The 20,024-nt window shown below is 43.9% G+C and overlaps 1 protein-coding gene across 6 annotated transcripts in view; it reads left to right on the top strand.

The window, feature by feature from the left end:
* Nucleotides 1-14,844: 14,844 nt before the first annotated feature.
* Rgs7 (regulator of G protein signaling 7) overlaps nt 14,845-20,024 on the top strand; it is a 383,745-nt gene continuing 378,565 nt past the window's right edge. For all 6 annotated transcript variants that reach the window (XM_052200292.1, XM_052200295.1, XM_052200293.1 and 3 more), the window contains exon 1: nt 14,845-14,922. In XM_052200292.1, the coding sequence (XP_052056252.1) occupies nt 14,845-14,922 (78 nt within the window). The remainder of the gene's footprint in view (nt 14,923-20,024) is intronic.

The following is a 20,024-nucleotide window of genomic DNA, read 5'->3' as shown; positions in this document are numbered from 1 at the left end:
ATAAATTCCTATTTCCAATGTTGCAACCCTCAAGGCATTTTGTTGTTGTTGTTGTTGTTGTTTTAAACTTGGTATTTGCTTTATTTACATTTCAAATGGTATCCCCTTTCCTCCTTACCCCTCCAAAAATCCCCTATCTCATCCCCCCTCCCCCTGCTTACTAACCCTCCCACACACACTTTCCAAATCTGGCATTCCCCTGCACTGGGGCATCGAGCCTTCACAGGCCAAAGGCCCCTCCTCTCATTGATGTCTGAAAAGGCCATCCTCTGCTACATAATGTAGCTGGAGCCATGCGCCCCTCCATGGGTCCTCTTTGGTTGGTGGTTTAGTCCCTGGGAGCTCCGGGGTACTGGTTGGAACGCATTATTATTCTTCCTCTTTAGCTCCTTTCTCAAGGCATTTTTTTTTTTTTTACAAAAAATCATAGCAACAAATATGAAACTAGGATATCACAACTATTATCTACTTGTTGGTTGGCAGGTATTTTTTGGTGGTTTCTACATTTTTACTAGCAGGAACACTGCTCTGATGAACATTTATTTGTAAACATATTTTCGTGGACATATGCTTTCATTGCTCATGGTTTACATACCTATGGAATTGATAGTTCTATTACGTTTGGTAATTCCATGGCTAGCTGTATGAGGAATTGCTAATGTATATTGCCAAGTCAACATTGCCACCACAGCACACCTAGGCTGCAATTTCTCTGTGTTCTCACGGATCCCTATTATGAGCTTGTCTTCTTTTGGTCCAGGCCTCCTGATGGATCACAGGTGTGTCTGTTGCACTGTGGATATTGTTAGCACTGTCTAGTGTTAGTGACTGGCCTTTCCGTTTGCTCTCTATATATCGATATATCGTCCCTAGCAAAGAAATTATCTTTGCACAATTTTAATTGGGCTATGTGTCTTGTTATTATTGGCCATGAGCTTTTATATCCTGAATATCAGCTCATTAAAACAGATTTTGAGATTCTTTTTTCCTGATGTGAGCTGACTTCTCACTTCCTTGCTGGTCTGGTTTTGCAAATGACAGTTTTTAGCACTCTTGAAGCTGGATATATTGATTTTTTTTCCTTTGTTGCTTATGTTTATAATGTAGAACATTTCTGGTTCATTCAACCAGACCAACAGTTAAATAAAAAGAAAAAAATTCAAAAGATGCCATTTTTCTTTTTATTTCCTCAGATGAGAAACTGTTATTTATTAAAATTCCCATGGATTGCAAAATGTTCCAAAATAAGTTTCTTCAAAATAGCTAGTCAATTCATTCTTGGAAGAAAGTCATTTTATAAGGGATATTGATTTATTCCTAACATGCATTTTTTTATTCTTCTTTCTGTCCCTCCCTCTTTCCCTCTTTCTCTTTCCCTCTCCCTTCTTTTCTCTTCCTCTCTTCCTCTGTCTCTCTCTCCCTATCTTCCTCTCTCTCCCCTCCTTCCTCTCTCTTCCTCCCTTCATCCCCCCCTCTCTCTCCCTCCCTGTATTGCAGTTTTAACCCATGCTAGGCAAGTGATGTCCCCCTAAGTTTACATTGCCAACCTCCCTTTACTTATTGGGGACAGAGTCTCACTATGTGGCCCAAGCTGGCCCAAACTTTGATTCCTCTGCTTCAGCTTCCCAAGTAGCCAGGATTATCAGTATAAGCCACCATTCCTGCTATATTGTTTTCTATTATTCTTAGATGTTTTATTTCCATGTTCCCTATGGAGGATATTGGTAGAATTTTTGCCTCTTTTTCTTTGAAGGCTCTCCCCTAAATTTTGTGAATATTATTTCATCTTCTCTTCTTTAGTATGAGATCACAACTATTTGTATTTCCTATTTTGCACTTCCCAGCTATAATTTAAAATTGATGCAGTGACTTTTTTAGGTTTTCTAGACTGGCCTTGAACTCCCGTGTTTAATTGGTCCTTCCTTAGCCTCCCTAGTGCTAGGAGATCCACTAAGTGCCAAGCATACTTGGTTGTTGATATTAAATTCAACCCAGTCACATGTCTTAGAAGAAAACAGCTAAGCGAGAGTTGTGCTGTGGTTCCCAGAAAGTCAAAGTCCCAAGGAGACACAGTAGTGGAAGGATCTGGAACATTGTTCAGAACAGTGATTCAGGGTTGGTGGTCAGTGGTTTGGCCCTTATCTTTACTATGCTGGGAGTGAGATTAGAAGCACAGGCCTTTAAGGGCTCCTGTTTCCAGTGTAAAGACCTCTTACTCCTTCATCTAGAGTGCTGGAAAGTGTTTTCATTCACTGCAAACCACCTCTCAATGCCAGTGGGCATTACTCACTTCAAGATCACTAAGGGGCTCTGCAGATTACTAAATGGCCCTGACTGTTCTTGATAGTGCATTAGAAAAATAAATACGGTACCGGCATTAGAACATAATTAAATTCAAATCATGGGCCCAGCACTATGGCCATGCCTTTTAAGTATGTTTTCTCTGAGCGCATACTGCTGTCTCTTCAAATCTGCTCCCCGGAGCAGATGATGCTCTCCGTCTATGCAGCTTGTTAGTGTAGGTTGTCCTGAGTGCTGTCCCTTCATTATTTTTGGTGACAGAAACATTCCTGCTAAATACTGACCTTGGGGATCCCCTGGAGATAGGACAAAGAAAGAAAGATAAGAATACATTATGTAGCTCCAGGTGGCTCAGCTTGGCATTTGAAGAATGATCTGAATAGAACTTTGCTTGTATTTATTTAATTTCTTTCTCCCAAGAAGGCCAAAGAACTATAAATGTCATTGGCATCATCTGTGTATCTCCAGTACCACCCCAAAGCTCCATATTCCTTTCCTTTCCTTTCTGTTGTTTTGAGACAGGATTTCACTGTGCATCTTAGGCTGGAATCAATCTTGCTATCCTTCTGCTTCAGCTCTTGAGAGCTGCCACCCTGCCAGGCTAACAGAAGGCATTTGGATGGTTCTAGTGACTGATACCTGCCACTAATGGTAGCCCATGCTCTCCAGGCTTTTGGTTGTTTTTTTTTTTATTTATTTATTTATTTATTTATTTATTTATTTTTGATTTAGCTTTTACTGAAGTAAAAAGTATGGTTGAAGCCATTTTCTCAAGAAAGTCTGGAAAGAAAGGAACTCAGCTTTATAGAGTCCTCTCACATATCAGGTGATCAAAGGTGTTTAATCTCAGCATACTCCTGTGGTAGGTTTTATTATCTTCATCTACTTTGAATGACACCTCTGAGGGAAAGTCATGCAGCTCTTCTATGGGAGAATTGGGTTAAGTTTTGGTCTTGCTTCCTCTCACACACTTATACTGTCTTGAAGAGGAAACTATGGAAGAGTTAGAGCTTAGGATACCAGGAAAGTGGAATCATGTGTCCCTGAACTAGGTGATCTTGGGCCTCTCCTAGTTTTTGTATATGTGCTTGTTTTTCCCTATAAGGTCCCAAGACATCTTTCTCAATAACTCTGCATATTTCAGGACAGAGGATGACTTTGGAAATGTTCTCTTTCCGGGGGAGGCTAAGCACGGCAGAATTCTGTTGCAAGTCAGACTTATTAAGAATTGCTAACAGTGGGAGCAGAGGCGTTGCTGACTCTTTTGCCTACTTGTGGGACCCCCTTTTCCTCCTACTTGTTTGCCTCATCCGGCCTTGATGTGATGGTATGTTCCTGGTCTTATTGTAGCTGTTTGGTTGATGTTCCTGAGAGGCCTGCTCTTTTCTGAAAGGGAGACAGAGAAGGAGTGGATCAGGGGAAAAAGGTTGGTGGGGGGAAGAGACTCAGGGGAGAAGAGGGAGGAGAAACTGTTGCAGGGATGCAATGTATGAGAGAAGAATGGAAAAGTTAAAAGAAATTAAAAGGATAGCTAGAGATAGTGCTTTCTGGGCCTTGCTACTCTTTACAAAAGGATCTGAGATAAGAAAGTCCGGGAAGGGTAAGGCTCTATGAATATGCTCATAATAGGGGCTTAGAATTCCTCCCTCCCTCCTTCCCTTTCTTTTTCCCTCTTCTCCTCCTTCCCTCCTTATCTCCCTTTCTCCCTGTTCTTTCAAGTGGCTTCTCTAAGATAGGGGTGTTCTATTCTAACCAAAGGGGAATGGCTACTGGGAAGGTCTAGAATGTTCTTGAAAGGCCTGTGTGCTAAAGCTTTGGTTGCTAATGTTGACACCACTGAGAGATATGCCAAGCAGTATGAGGTGAAGACACATGCAAGGTCTTCAGGCATCTGAGAGTGTGTCTTTGAAAGGTATGACGGTTTTCAAGACCCTTCCTCTCTGTTACTTCATGGAGCCTCTTAAGTGGCTACAGCATCATGATTTTCTGCTACGAGATATTGTTACACAGGCCCGAGAACAAAAGCACCAAGATGTATGAGCTGGAAACTCTCAAATGTAAGGCTTTCTTCTCTGTAAGTTGATCATCTTAGGCATTAATCATAATGACAGAAAGTTAACTTCCCAGGGAAGGCATTTTAACAAGAATGAATTAAAGTGGTTAAAGATGGGTGCAGAGAGCCTAGTTAGGCCATTTAAGGACTTGAGATAGAGATGGCAGAGGCTTAGGTTAGGAGGCAGCAGAGGGGGCAGAATTGAGTTATCTTTTGTTAAAATAGTTATTTTGACAATTTTCTAGATGAACATAATCCATTCTGATGGCACACTCACCAGTTCTTTTCCTATTCCTGTCACAAGTCACAAGTCACCCCTTTCTTTCTAATAAATCCTCTTCCACTTCCATCTACTTTTGTTTTATGATTCACAGAGTTCTAGCAGAATCACCATCTAGGCACTGGTGTGGGGCTATTCACTGGGACATGAGCAACTCATCCTCTCACCCTCACAAGTAGTCTTCAACTGTCAATGTCTCTCAGGAGGGACATGGAAAATCGAGTTATCTTGGTGTGGTATTTATTTTGAGATTACGAATAAGACATTTTAATTGCTTCTGTAAATGTGAAATGGAAAGAGATTAGGGGTTGGAATTTTCACCTGTGTAACTATATAGAAAAATGTTTCCTTAGTATGGGTGGGGAACTGAGACAGGGATCATTTGAGGACTGTCATGGGGAAACTGGCTCTTTTTTGGATCTACTTCAACAGGAATAGTTACTAAGTTTACACAGAAGATGTACAGCAAACAGGTAGGAATAGGGGCTTGCGGTAGAAACTTGGGTATACTCGGGGTATTGATGGCATTTCCAGCTATAGAAATAGTTCGGCATGGTTTTGCATACTTAAGTAATGGAGGCAGGAAGATCACAAGTTTGAAGTCAGCCTAAGCTATAAAGTGAGTTGTGTGCGCTAGTCTATGCTTCACACTGAGATACTGAGGGTCCAACTGAAGCAAAGCAAAGCAAAACAACAAAATCTATGCCAGAACGAAATAAAAAAAGTCCCTGAACTGATGGCTAGAAGAGACAATGAAAGTGAGCCCACCGGCTCTGAGCTCACTGTTAGGAATTTCTCAGCTACTTCGTAGGTTTCCACTGTTTCTGTTTTGGTTGGAATGATTTGTAATTCAGAACATATTGAGTGTGTCCCTTTAGAAACTTGTCAGACATAGTACAGGAGTTGACGGAACATGGGTGATGCAGGTATAATAAGCAACTATTTCTAAGGAAATCTCTATGAGATCATCAGGGATGCCTACAGGCCTCTTTCCTGAGCCTTCTCCACCAGCAGTGGCTCAGTGGGGAACTTCAGTTTTCCCTCATGAAAGGTCTGTCTCCTAATGCTCTGATGTGGTCTGTGGTAGAACCACTTCAGCCATGATTAAGAGTGCTAGAAAATATCACCTTGAGTGAGGTAACTCAGATTCAAAAGGACATGCATGATATGTACTCATTAATAAGTAGATATTAGACTAAAAAAGTACAGAATACCCAATATACAGTCCACAGAACTCAAAAAGGTCAACAAGCTGAAGGGCTCAAGTCCCACTTGGGAGGGAGAAGAAAGCAATCACAGGTGGGGAGGGAGGGACCTGAGAGGGATTGAGGTTGGGTCAAGGGGAAAAGAGGGGAACCTGATCTGGTATTGGGTGAGAGAAAAGGACTGAAGCCCTTAGGGCCCGCAGAAAGAATGGAAACAGGCAACCTCAGGAGGTAGAAGGTTGGGGGGACCCTCTAGAATGCATCAGAGACCTGGGAGGTAAGAGACTCTTAGGATTCAAAGGGATGAAATGACTGACAGTAGGGAGAGAGAACTTGTAAGGCCAACCTCCAGCAGGAAGAAAGGGAATCCAGTGAGGGAGGGGGTTGCCATCCCATAGTCAAAAACTCTGACCCATAATTGTTCCTGTCTTAAAGAACTGCAGGGGTGGGAATGGAGAGGAGCCCAAAGAAAAGAAGGTCCAGTGACAGGCCCAAAGTGGGATCCAGTTCAAGGGGAGGACCCAAGGCCTGATACTATTACTTGAGACTATGGAGCGCTTACAAAAAGGAACCTATAATAATAGCACTCCGGAAGACCCAGCAAGCAGCTGAAGGAGTCAGATGCAGATATTTGCACCCAACCAATGGACAGAAGCTTCTGACCCTTGTGGTTGAATTACGGAAAGGGTGGAAGAATCTGAGGATGAGGGTGACCCTGTAGGAGGAGTCTCAATTAACCTGGACCCCCAAGATCTATCAAATATTGGACCACCAACCAAGCAGCATACACCAGCTGTTATGAGGCCCCCAACACATATACAGCAGAGGACTGATGGGTCTGGGTTCAGTCATAGAAGATGCACCTAACCCTCAAGAGACTAGAGGCCCCAGGGAGTTTAGAGGTCAGGTTGGGTGGAGCATGGGGACATCTTTGTGAAGACAGGGGCTGGAGGAGAGGTATGGTATGTGGAATGTTTGAGGGTGGATGGGGTTTGGAGTGTAAATAAATAAATAAATGACAAAAAAGAGTTCATCTTGTGCTTCCACGAGAGAGAAAAGTGGGTTTCAGGATGCTCCTAATTGTCACATACAAGTTCCAGAAAGGAAGGAAAGCCATAAGCTAAGATACATCTTAGGCCCCTGATGTCACATCCCTTTCCAGGAAGGACTGATAATCAAGGATAGCACTTGTTGTCACGATTCCCTACTTGTGCTCTGCTGCTTCTCAACACACAGCACTCCAGGCAACTGAACCAAAATAAGAGCAAAGGATTTTTTGTCAGACAGTAGATCAACGTCTGATCTAAGAGTTTTGGTATTTGCAAAGCTCAGTGACATGTTCTTAGCATTTCAACAGGAGCAGAAAAAAAGATGGCTCCAGGCACATGGTCAACTGCTTGGGTAGAATGCGGCAGATGGCTGCAGAGTAGACTAAGTACTTTCTAAAATATTTTTCAGGAATCTAGTGAATAGACTCTGTCCATCAAAAGTAAATGATATTTTCTTGCTCAGATTTATTGAAGAAATTATTCCTGGAATTACCCATGTCTTAGTTAATTTTCTATTGCTATGATAAGATGCCATGACCAATAATATGTTAAACTTTGGCTTATGGTTTCAGAGGCTTAGACTCCATGATAGCAGAGTATGACTTGGTGGTAGGAATAGCTGAAATCTTACATCTATAAGTAGGATGCTGTGTGTGTATGGTGTGTGTGTGTGTGTGTGTGTGTCTGTGTCTCTGTGTGTATGTGTCTGTGTGTGTGTCTTTTGAAATTCGAAAGCCTGTCACCCTATCCCCCCACCCCCAAGTGACACAATTCTTCCAACAAGGCCACATCTCCTAATCCTTCCCAAACAGTTCCACTGACCGGGACCAAGTATTCAAACACGTGAGCATCTTGGGGCCATTCTCATTCAAACCACCACCACCACCACCGACAATCAGAAAAAATGTTCTCAGAGCATAATATTTAAGGATAATTAGAAAAAGTCCACTCTAACGAAGTAGAGTGAAAGGTGGAAACATTATGAGATACTTAGAGAAGCTTAACCTAGGTTGCAAATCTAAGCTGTTCACGACAAAGTTTGCTGTATTAGCATTTAACCAGTCACACCATCCTATGTTAATAGTGACCTTGGATAATATTTCAAGTTCTTAGACATTATAAACTAAGTTAGGCACACATTTTTAAATAGTTTTTACAACAATTATAGGCATGCTAAGTAATTTCTGTCCCTCTGTTTTTTGTTTTTTTTTTTTTTGCTATTTTTACATCAAAAAAGGAAATGCATATAAATTCATTAGTGCTGATCAGTTGGAAGAATCAAGGAGTATTTATGAGTTAAATTTTTAAGCTGGAGCAAATCACAGGAAAGGAGACTAAAATAACCAGTGAGTCTTGGACTTGTTGTGATGAGAAATAGTTTTACTCTGACTCTACAGAATCCGTATCCTCCTAGGGGGGCATGCATAGATGACTAAATGCTAGCAAGTACTGATGGTATTTGCAGCTTCTGCCATGACCACCACACCCTCATTCCTGATAGCTCATCATCAAAGCTAAACAAGCCCTCTCTTTCCACGTGAGGATTTCTCTGATGCTCACATAGTCCTAAATGAACTCAGTGGGAAAACTTACCACAGGCTCATCTGTCATCTTAAATATTTCATGCCAATCTAATCCCACTTTAAGTTAAAAGCATTTTAAGTCCTTATGGGAAAAGATGAATGCTTTACTTTCTTCTGGACCATGCCACTTTATAGTCAGATAACTGGAAATTGGAAGAAACTTCTGTGGTCACCCAAACCAGCAAATATCCTTAGTATAATAAAAATTCTTCAGAGAGCATTAGAAAAGGCCATTCAGCTCTCCTTAGATTGCTTCAAACTTACTTCCAGATTCAGCCCATTAGAACACCGCTGGTTATTGGGAAGCATGTCTCCATGTTGTACTGGAACCTAGCTCCCTGACACAGCCACCAATTTATATTTAAGTTTGCCCTCTGGGATTTGAAAGATTATGTTTGAATCCTTTTCCACCTAAGAGTCCTTTAATGTCCATGACAGCTATTGAAAATCACCAAGCCCTTTTATTATGAACTATAAATCTTTTTCTTCAGGACATCAGTGTCTTTGAGCACCATCCTTACTGAGGGGCCCCTGATTTTCTGAGTTGTTTTTTTTAGACAGTACTCTTCTTGCTCTTGATGAGTCCGTAGACTGGGCTCCATCAGGGTACAATAAGACTGAGCACAAGCTAGGAGTTCATCCTGGCGGGGCATGTCCTAGGCACTTGACACCTTTAACATTCTAGATTCTTCGACATAGAACAGCATCATGTTGGCCTCAGTGTCTAGCATCACATTGGCTTCGTCTATGTTTAACCACAGCTATTTTTTTCTAGTCATACAGCTACATTATATTTTGGGGGAAGACGTGTGATTCTTTTCAACAATATTAGATGCATTTCAAATACAAAGAAAACCAACAAACAAGTATCCTTTCCACTGATGTTCAATCGTTATGCCCATCCTGTACTTTGCATTAATTTAGTCTCCTCCCACTATTGCAGCCCATTATGGATGCTATGACAAAAGCTACCACAAACTGCATGGCGTATAAACAAGAAATATTTACCAATCACAGTTCTGTAGGGAGGAATGTTCTAGAACAAGACGCTAGTAAATTCAATGTCTAGTGAGGCACCAGATTGAGCTTCAAAAAAGTGAAGCTATATTTCAGCCCAGCTGTTCCAGATATGTAACATTGAGAAAGTAGATATATCATCAAAGCCCAGTTTCTCTGTTCCCAATGGAGTCCTAACCTCTCCCTATCCATCTCTCTGCCTCTGTAATCATGGTTTCCTTTACTTTTAATTTCCAGGTTTTCTTTTGTTTTTGTTTTGTTTTTGGTAAGAACTAGGACATCAAGCAGGAGCTGAGGATGCTTGGCACTTGCTCACCTCAGGAGTCCCCTGCCTGTCAAGCCAGTGCTAAGCTCTTCCTTTGCTTGATGGGAACCCCAGGGTGGCTTGCTGTGGTCATGCTCTGGTGTACCCTCATGTACACCTCCTCTTCTGTCTTGCTGTGTAGTTGTTACCTCCCCGTTGTCACATGCTGAGTGTGACACACTCTCTGACGGTCTTAATAGTCTCAATGGCTGTAGACATAGCCGCTCCTCCTATGTTCCTAGAGGAAACGATGGTAGATTTTTAGGCCACTGTTTCTCTTGTTAGAGACAACATCACCAATGTAGCATGTCTTCCCAAGCTTGACTTGCCAGGTGCCACATGCATCCCTCGAAAGCCTGTGAATTTAAGGTATGGTCATCAGCATGGAGCTTCAGTGAGGCTATGAAGTCTGTGAGAGGCAAGGCACTCTGAGAAAGGGGTCTATTGAGGGTATGGCCTCAGAAGGAGCCCAGGCCTTCCCTCTTTGATTTGTTTCACCTCTGAGACACCAGTGGATCTGTGGGCTTCACACTCTCTCTCTATGCTGTATTCCTCCACCATAGGCCTAAAAGCCAAAGTGCCAACTGATTCTGGACTTGAACCTCTGACGTCAGGAGCACACTCAAGCCTTTTCCATTTCCATGCTGATGCACACGGTCGTTTGTTATAGTGATCGGAAACCGACAAATGCACCTCAGATTAAAGACTTTTTTTTTTCACAGAAGAACAAAAAACAAGGCCCAGAACACAAGCTGTATCACTGAGAGAACTGAAGAGGAGGCTAGCCAAGCTGTTTTCTTGCTGTGCCCGTATTTTGAGCATAGAAGTCAAGGCAAAGCCTTTGGGAGCATTCCCTAGTGCGGTGCTAACTCTTTCTGAGTTGTGTCCTGAACATCTATCAGAGTCTCATTCAGAACATATGCTCAAGTATTGTGCATTAACAGAAAGTGGCCAACATTTGAAAACTGGGTAATTTTGGAATTACTTTAAGTTAGAATTTAAACATCTCAGCAGGAAAGAGAAAGTAGCAGACACACAATAAGGACAAATCCCAGTTTTAATTTCTCTTTTGTCTGAGGCTGGTGTGGATAATTAGCAGGAAAATGGCCTCAGAGTGGCCAAAGGGACTGCAGGAGTGGAGAATCACTCAACAATGAGTTTATTGTGCTAGAAATAATAGCAAGATGATTGCAGAGAAGCTGTTTCTTAGAGATCCAAAGCCCCATGTCTTCCCTTCCTTAGGTCGCTTTTAAATCAATTATCCTGTAAACCATCAATGGACTGCTGAGAACAGCACCCCCTCTCACACACTTCTCCACCTTCTGCTTGTCCTGCCTCACTATTTTTACATAACAAATAGCCTTGTATTAATAATAAGCTCTCTTCTCAAAAATTAAATACTTTCTCCACATTACCATTTAATCAGCACCCAGAGAATCCCTCTGTGACATGGGGGTGTGGTGGGAAGGGCATCTGTTCTTCCCCATGATGGCTCAGAGGAAGCCAGTTTGAAGGGCAGGTCAGCTTTGTCTAGGATGGGGCTTGAAGCTACTCAGCTCAGTTCAACCTCGTTGACTGTCATTCTTCCCGTCTGCCCAGAGGTTCGCAGTGAACTGTGCTCCTGGCCTCCCCCCATCATTGAGTTCATAAGTAATTAGAGGCCTACTCTCTGCCAGACAGATCTTCCATGTCTGAGGCCGGAGCAGTGAACGGGAGAGGAAATGTCCCTGACATCACTGAACTTAAACTTTTCAAAAAGGAGAAAGACAAACACCATCTGTAAGCAAGCTGCAGGCTTGTCACAAGAAACAGACTCAAGCAGTGTGAGAAACTCAAGGATGGGTTTTATTTAGGGTTAACACAATAGGCCTCACTGTGAGGGTATCCTTTGAGATAAGAATGGAAGGTGACACCAACATCTGAGGAAAGCACATTACAGATAGGAGGAACAGCCAGTGCAAATGTCCTGTGGCACCAGAATATGGACTGTATACACATATACATGCATAAAGAAACAAGGAGACCCTGTGACTGGAGCAGAATGACCAAGGGCTGGCTAGCTTTGGTCAATTGACACAAACTAGATTCATTTCAACTGAGGAACTGCCTAGATCAGCTTGGTCCTTGGCCACATCTGTGAGGCTTTTTTTGTAGGAAGACCCAGCTCACTGAGGCTGGTACCATCTCTTGGCTGTATCAGAAAGGCAGCTGAGCAGGCCCGCAGAGGCCAGCCATTCAGCTGAGAGCCTCTAAGGTCTCCGTTTCAATTCTTGCCTCCAGGTTCCTGACTTGAGTTTCTGCCTTGACTTCCCTTGATAATGGACTGCAATCCAAATATTCCTTTTCCTTCCCCAAATTGGTTCTGCTCACCATTTTATCACAGCAACAAAAAGAAAACTAGGCCACCAGGCTAGCATATGAAATTCTGAAGTTATGAGTTGTCTCCTGAATTGAAACTTCCTCCTTATTCTCCTTGTTCTTTGCTGGCAATAGCAACTGTCCTTACAGACTGCTTCGGACAAGTAGCTACAGAGGGCACTGGCTAGCGATTCTGGTGCCACAGGTTTCTAATCCCAGCTGCTTGGGAGACTGAAGCAGGAGAAGGTTGAATTTAAGGTCTGTTTGGGCTAAACTGAGTTAAGGACAGCCTGGTTAGACACTGTCTCAAAAGTGGGGAAAAGGTGCTAGTATAGGGCAGGATACAGGTCATTGGCAGAGGCCCTAGGTTTAACCCCACAAACACACAAATCTCACTGGCTAAATTGTCCTCGATCCTCAGCTACAGAGGATCTCCGATTCCTACAACTTCTTAGAGTCCCAGAAAGCTGGGTACATTCCACGAGGACAAATACTTTTTTCTTTAATGTCCTAACCCTTGAGGAATTAGCAGCAGGAACCTGAAGAATTTCTGGGGTTCAGGGGGATCAGCAACCCCAGACCCTTTCTGATTCTGTGAACCCCAGTAGAAGACAAGGACTAAAGACAAGTTTCTCTGAGCCCAGTAGATTAAACCAGTCAGATATCATCAGCCACGGGCCTTCAATGTCACAGGTGGTGAGACTGTTCGCTTTTGGTAGAGATCTCCAAATTCCTTCCCGGTTTTTCCAACTTAAGAGGAGGCAGTGAAAGTCACAGGCAAACAGGACAGGGGTGAGGAGAGGGGCATGCTGATGAGTCATTAGGTCCTGGCCATTGCTTTCAATTCTGGGATATTCCAGCATCTCTCTGTACTGTTACTTAACCATAAGGATTATCAATCATTTGCTTTCCTAGTTCTGCCAGCAGGGTCGCCAGGAGCACGATGCAGACCTGCCAGCGGCAGGGGGCCTTATCCATCCATCCATTTACCCACCTACCCACCGACCCACCTACTCACCTACCCATCCACCCACCCTCTGCCAAGCCCTTCCTCCTGCTTAGCTCAATTTGGCACTCCAGGCCTGCGAGGGCGAGGGCGGGGCGCGGGGAGCGTGGGGTGGCCAGCGCGGGGGACAGGGCCTGTGCTCCCGAGGGGCTGCGGGGTCAGGAGGCCGGGGACACCCAGGGGTGTGGCGGCGGCGGAGCCGAGCTCGTCCGAGCCGGCACCTTCGGGCGTCCCTGTCCCACGTGACTGTCGCCTCCTCCCTCCTCCCAGTCGCGCGCGCACGGGCCAGGCGTCTCGACTCCCGCGCGCGCTCGACTGGTCCCAGTCTTCGGGAGGAGAAGCGGAGGAGGGAACGAGCGAGGCGGCCCGGGGGAGCGGGCGCGAGCGGCGAGCGGCGGCTGCCGGGGCCGCCTGTGCACCGCGGCGAGGGTGGCGGTGGCCTGAGCAGCACGAGTGTGATGAGGCTGCTCTGCCTCGCTGCTCCGCTCGCAGCCAGCTGACAGCGCTTGCCCTCAGCACGCCCGGAGGGGAACCGCGGGGCCGTGACCTTGGCTAAGGAGGTAACTGGAGGGAGCGGGAGGGGAGGAGGCGGAGGCACCTGGAGTCCCCGGGACCCCCGGCCCCGCACCCGGTCCTCGCCCTGCGACGGCGGGAGCCATGGTCCCCGATGAGCGGCGCGCCCGGCCAGGCTGGGGCGCTGCGCACGCCGCGGTCCACGGTGCTGAAACTGCTGCCCGGTGTGGCCAGTGCCTCGATGCGGGGCAAGGCTGCCTGCCATTTGCTGTCTCCGAGAGCAAGGGCCGAGCAGGATGTGCTGGGACCCAGATTTCTCTGCTCTTCTGGCAGATTGCTCCAGGCTTGTGCAGTTAGCTCGCTCTCTGAGGTGAGCCAGGTGATTGCCCAAGGCTTGACTTCCCACCAGCCTTGGGTTGCCTGGACCCAATTTGGATGCTTTCTTCCAAAGATTAGTCAGGATTAGATCCAGACTTAGCGCACACAGTGAGGTGGGAGCACAGAAGAGTCATGGGCTGGCAGTGAAGACAGGTGAAAGTGGAGAAGCCTATGTCTAGGCTGTGTGGGGAACCGGAGAAATGGAGAGGAAACATGTGCTGGAGAAGAACACTTGTGGGGAAGGGGCCTCTGACTTGCCTGCTACTGGAAACTAGCAGGGGACTAGGAGAAAGTGGGCTGCTGTGGGTGTTGGCTCTCTGCCCTTTTGGGGAGAACCTCATCAAGTGGAGCAGGAAGTATCCAGAAACAACTGTGGGGATCAGGGAAGTGCCAACCGTGGGGTTTTTAAGTGAGTACCTAATACTTTTAAAAAGAGAGTATTCACGAAATGAAGTCCACAGAAATCTTAGTCAGCTGACTATTTCTAACTGGAAGGTTGTCTGTTGAAATTTCCTGGGGCTACTACAAATGTAAACTCCTTCCATTTTTCTTTTTTAAAAAGTCCATGTCTTGTTTTCTCCAGTCATCCCAGGAATGAAAGAATTCTCCCCGTGGTTTGGCTTGGGTACTGTGAACATGAAGATGTGTGTGTGTGTGTGTGTGTGTGTGTGTGTGTGTGTGGTGTTGGGTGTCTATATTCCCTCCAGGACTCCTACCAGGATCTCACTAGAGGCTCTCTAATCCTTTGCAGGGCAGACTAATCATCCTTGTATCTGAGCTACCAAGTTCTGGGTGAAATGGCTCAGGGAAATAATTATGGACAGACCAGCAACGGGGTGGCAGACGAATCACCCAACATGCTGGTGTACAGAAAGGTAAGAATTCTTCACTTCCCTAGGAAAAGGGAAACTTCCTTTCTTTCTTCCTTTTTCCTTCCTTCCTTCCTTCCTTCCTTCCTTCCTTCCTTCCTTCCTTCCTTCCTTCCTTCTCTCTCTCTTTCTCTCTCTCTCTCTCTCTCTCTCTCTCTCTCTCTCTCTCTCTCCCTCCCTCCCTCCCTCCCTCCCTCCCTCCTTACCTCCCTTCCTCCCTCTCTTCCTTCATTCCTTTTCCTTCTTTCTTTTGCCTGGATCAGAGTATTTATCAACTTTGTGAACTCCCAGAGCATCAATGATTACCTACTATACTAAAAGATGATCAGATGTTCCCAAGTGGCAGGAAGTACATGAGACAGACCTAGCACAATCCTTGCTGATCATTAGAGTCACCTGTCCTTAGCAAATACACTGTTTGGCTACTCAATGTATTGTGTTGTTCCACTTGATTCAATGCCATTCGTTGCAATTGTTTCAGCGCTGTTTTGAAAACACTTAGGTTATAATAATTTCCTAAGTGTACCACAGCTTGGAAACGAAAGGACGGCCTTGCAGGCCTGTGGTGAGAATGATTATATCTGTGGATGTGTGTGCTTTCACGATTTTTCCCACAGCGTGATGACTCTAGCTCTTTCAGTCTTAACCTAAACTTTTACTTTGTCTTATTTCTGCAATTTTATCTACACCATCTATGCTATAGTGTCATATGCCCATGGGATAAATCTGTACAACCCAGGTTCCCCTTCTGCAAACATATCTAACAGTTTTCTGTCATGCTTTCAGCAAATGAACTTGTAGACATTGAGCTACATTAGGGTTTTGCCTGTGTTTCAGAATGGTTGCTTAGGAAACTTCAAAATGGTTATAATCAACAAGCTTACTAAAATTAAGGGTGCAGTATTCTTTATGTAACTTCTGCATTGATTTTTTTTCCTTTCGTCGTTTTTACTGGGATCATTTTTCTTAAGCATATCACCTGGAGTGTGTCTTGGCTCAGATTTCATTAGTTGACACTGACAATGGCCAGTGGAAATCATACTCTGAGGTCAAGAATGTTATCAAGGGTTTTGATTAGCAGGAGTCCACGGAATCCAGTGTGAATGTAGATCTGTGAGATATGAGCTGGCTGTGAATACAGAGGAAAGGCTGTGTGCTTGCCTCAACCGGTGCAGGTTCCCAACTTTACTTGTGTGGCCCAGAGACCTTAGAAGGTAGCTGGGAATGATCTGGGGGAATTTTGATATCGCTCTAAGCAGATGCATGATGTCAGGACACAGTACCAACTGCTTATCCTGTGGCTTGTGAATAGTGCTATTCTGTATACTTATTAATGCAGCCAGATGTGTCACAGAATGAAAGGGAAGAAAAATAGGGACTAGTTGACTATTTCCATTGTTTTGTCCAAATAGATGCATTAAGATTATCATGCACTTGAACCTAAGTGATTGCTATTCCATCCTGCTGCTGAATGAAGTAACTGTGCTTGCATATTTTACATATAGAGTTGGTCTAGGGAAAAATATTCTAGTGGTATTTAGGTACTTTAAGGTAACTTTTAATATTTTATTTTATTTGATGTGACTTTGAATGTTGAACATGCAAGATGTGAGAATTTAAAAATCTAGGAGTTTATGCAGTATGGAAGGCTGCGCCTTTAGAGTGGAAATTTTGGTTGCAAGCTATGTTCGTTAAATCACACAGCTGTATTCTCTTCCTGTTTGCCTATAAACAGTTGACGGGTGGCTTGGGTGTCATTATTTGATTACTTGCTGTACTGACTCAGATTGCTAAGTTTGAATTTACTTTATAAATTGTATAATCTGAAATGCTGTTAGTTTTAAATGTAAACTTACAGGTTTCATGGAGATTTTATGGAATCTAACTTTTCGTCCTTTGAGACATGATCTCACTACATAGCCTTGGCTAGACTTTAACTTGCAACCATTGTCCTGGTTCTGCCTTTCAATAGCATCCCTTCCTTCCTTCCTTCCTTCCTTCCTTCCTTCCTTCCTTCCTTCCTTCCTTCCTTCCTTCCTTCCTTCCTTCCTTCCTTCCTTCCTTTCTTTCTTTCTTTCTTTCTTTCTTTCTTTCTTTCTTTCTTTCTTTCTTTCTTTCTTTCTTTCTTTCTTTCTTTCTTTCTCTTTGTTTCTTTAACATTATTTCTGGTTGAGCTAAAGACTGCTAATGACTTGATTAGCTTTTTCCTCCCTTAGTATAAAATAGAGTTTATTTAGAGCCTGGGGAGGGAAGTTAAGAGGGTAGTAGAGGCAGAGAAAGGCAGAGAGAGAGAAGTAGAGGAGAAGTGGAGTAGAGGCTGGCCATGAGCACATGGAGAGAGGGGGGAGAAGGGGATGGGGAGAGAGTGGGGAAGGGACTAACGGACAGAGAGGGAGCAAGAAGGGAAGGGCAAGAGTTGATTAGCTCTTTGTTCAGGGGTAAAATTGCCTGGTAAAACATGACTGACAAAAAAAATAATCAAGTTCAGTAAGTCTTACACATGATGTGTAATAATAGGTTTAATGCCTCTCTGTAGTGTCTGAGCATTTTCTTATATGTGTGTAAGTTTGTAGTATCTGCGTGTGTGTGTGTGTCTTAAGTAATGATTCATAAATAAGGCCAGGTAGGTCACAATCACAAGCACTTTAATCCATTATCATTCTTTACCCATTGAATAAAAGGGTTCGTGTGTGTGTGTGTGTGTGTGTGTGTGTGTGTGTGTATGCACAGGGCACAGAGTATCAGGACTCTTGCTTTTTTGGTGTCTTTGTAGCACTCCTGGCTTCTGCTTGGTAACTTCTCCGTGGATGCCAACTTTTCACAGGAATCAGTGGGAGAAGAGTATAGGGGTGAATCTGTACTGGGAAACTCAACAGCTTACCCTTCCTGAAGGAACCGGCTCTGTGCTACAATGCTAATTAATCAGGAAGTGGACCAAAGGTCTAGCAGAGACCTTCAGTCCTAACAGAGCGTTGTTCAATAAAGGCCAGGAGAGGAGAGAGTGAAATTGCTGTTTTATTGACTGGTGCCAATTTTCCACTTCTGCCTCACTGTTGAAGTGCAGTTCTTGAAAGTGTGGTCTGAAACAACCTGATTGGTGGTATTTCTCCCGCCTACTCCCTTCACACAGTGTTCCCTGCTCAGACCCTGTTGGCTCTCAAGGCATAGGTAGAGGTGTTGCTTCCACTTTGTCTTGGTAGACTATTGATGACTCTAAGAAGCAGGCTGGGGGGGGAGAGGCGGAACCGGAAATAGTTACCAGATCATGGCATAGGCAGAATGCTTCCTTGAGAGAATTTCTTCTGTTTGTTTATTGTGTCTCCCCACCATGATTACAGATTACAGGAGTTCTGACAATGAAAAAGCTCAAGTCATCCTTTCACCATGGAAAAGCCTGTGCGTTAGAGGTGTGTGTGTGTGTGTGTGTGTGTGTTGTGTGAGATGAACACCAAAGGTTCACTATGGGTGTCTTTCCTCAGGAGCCTTATATTTTGATTTGGTTTTGTTTATGTTTTGTATTTTTGACCTAGAACTTAACAATTGGGCCAGACTGGCTAGCAAGTGAGTCTCAGGGATCCACTAGCCTCTATCTTAACTCTGGGATTGTGACTTTGGGTCAATATTGTCTGGCTCTTTAGGTGAATGCTGAAGATTAAACTCAGGGTTTCTATGCTTGAGTGGCGAGTATTTTACCCACTAACCTGTCTCCTCCTGCTCCTCAGGAGACAGTCTTCTGTTATGTATGTTAAACTATGCCCACCGGGCCGAGTAAATGTTGCCATAATGAAGGCTTTAGGGTATGACAGTATTACTTAGTGGCCAGGGATGGTACCTCAACATCAGTCTGGGTTGTCTTCAAGTAGCTTTTAGCTTAATAGGAAGCGTCTCTAGAGTTTATTTGATGCTTGAAATCCACTTTCAAAATTATTATAAATGAAGTATTTGCCTTATCAATTCTTTGCTTTAAAATGTTGCCTTTTTTTTTTTTTTTTATAACCAGGAGACTAGAGTGATATGTTGTCTGATATCTTTTAGGACATCTTTAAAAGCTGTAAAAAAAAATGATGAGGGATGAACCCTTTTATTCCTAGGATTTTCTATGTTCCCCTCAGATGGGTGGTAACCAGACTGCAGTTGTAAGTAATCCATTTTCACGAGATTTGCCTGTATCCAACTCACCCTGGAGCCAGACTGGTTTCTTGACACATTTGTAGAGGTGGCATGTCAGAAGTTGTTATGTTCTGGGCTGGTGATTTGAAAACATGCCTCTCCATTTTGGTGTTCGCTGGGGAAAAAAAAAAAAAAAAACAACTACTGTGACCAACAGTGTTTGTAAAAGGTGGTCCAGTTAGACCTCGGAGTGCTGTCCAAACACGGTGTCTGGCCATCTCGCGGCTCCCTCGACAGCATACATCACTCCTTCCCTGCAGCCCACATTCCTGCGTTGGAAAAACAAAATTTCCAGGGCACCTTGGGGCCAGTATTTCAAGTTGACTGTAATACAGGTGCCTCACTAGCAAGAATGCTAAAAATATCCAATAATTTCTGATATTATTGCAGCAATCGTTTATACTTTAGCTATCAGAAAAGAAAATGAAAGTGTTTTCCTCTCTCATCGTCCCATTGAAAGGAGCACACTTTTGGAAATAGCAAACCTATCTAATTCACTAGGCCTCTTCCCTTTGTCCTCTCTCATGCCCTGGCTCCCCTTTACTTGCCTCCCCTCCTCTCTCTTCATCTTCTTTCTAGAACAATTTGTCTTCTACTCGTGTCTTTTACTTTTCTATGCAAAACAGAACTTCTAAAGGTAAAAGTATAAAGTTCACTAAATGCTGTTTATTTTAGTTATGAAAGAGGAAGCAATTCGCCGTCTGTGAGCCTTTGATAACTCACTGTATCTGTTGGAGATGAGAACAGACCCATTCCTTAATTGAGTACCTACTGTATACAGGTGCTCAGACAATGTGACACTCTCTTGTGGTTGTGTCAACAGATCGGTCTTTAAGGGTAAGAACAGTCGAGTTTTTATAAACATGATGTCACAGCTGGCCTTTCTTACCTGAAGGCATAGTGACAGCCTGCCTAGCTTTTAGAAGGTTGTCTCTGCT

The sequence above is a fragment of the Apodemus sylvaticus genome, chromosome 12, assembly GCF_947179515.1.
Source record: "Apodemus sylvaticus chromosome 12, mApoSyl1.1, whole genome shotgun sequence".
Lineage (NCBI taxonomy): Eukaryota > Metazoa > Chordata > Mammalia > Rodentia > Muridae > Apodemus > Apodemus sylvaticus.
Note: the sequence above shows the minus strand (reverse complement) of the source record. Positions and strands in the feature narration are given on the sequence as shown.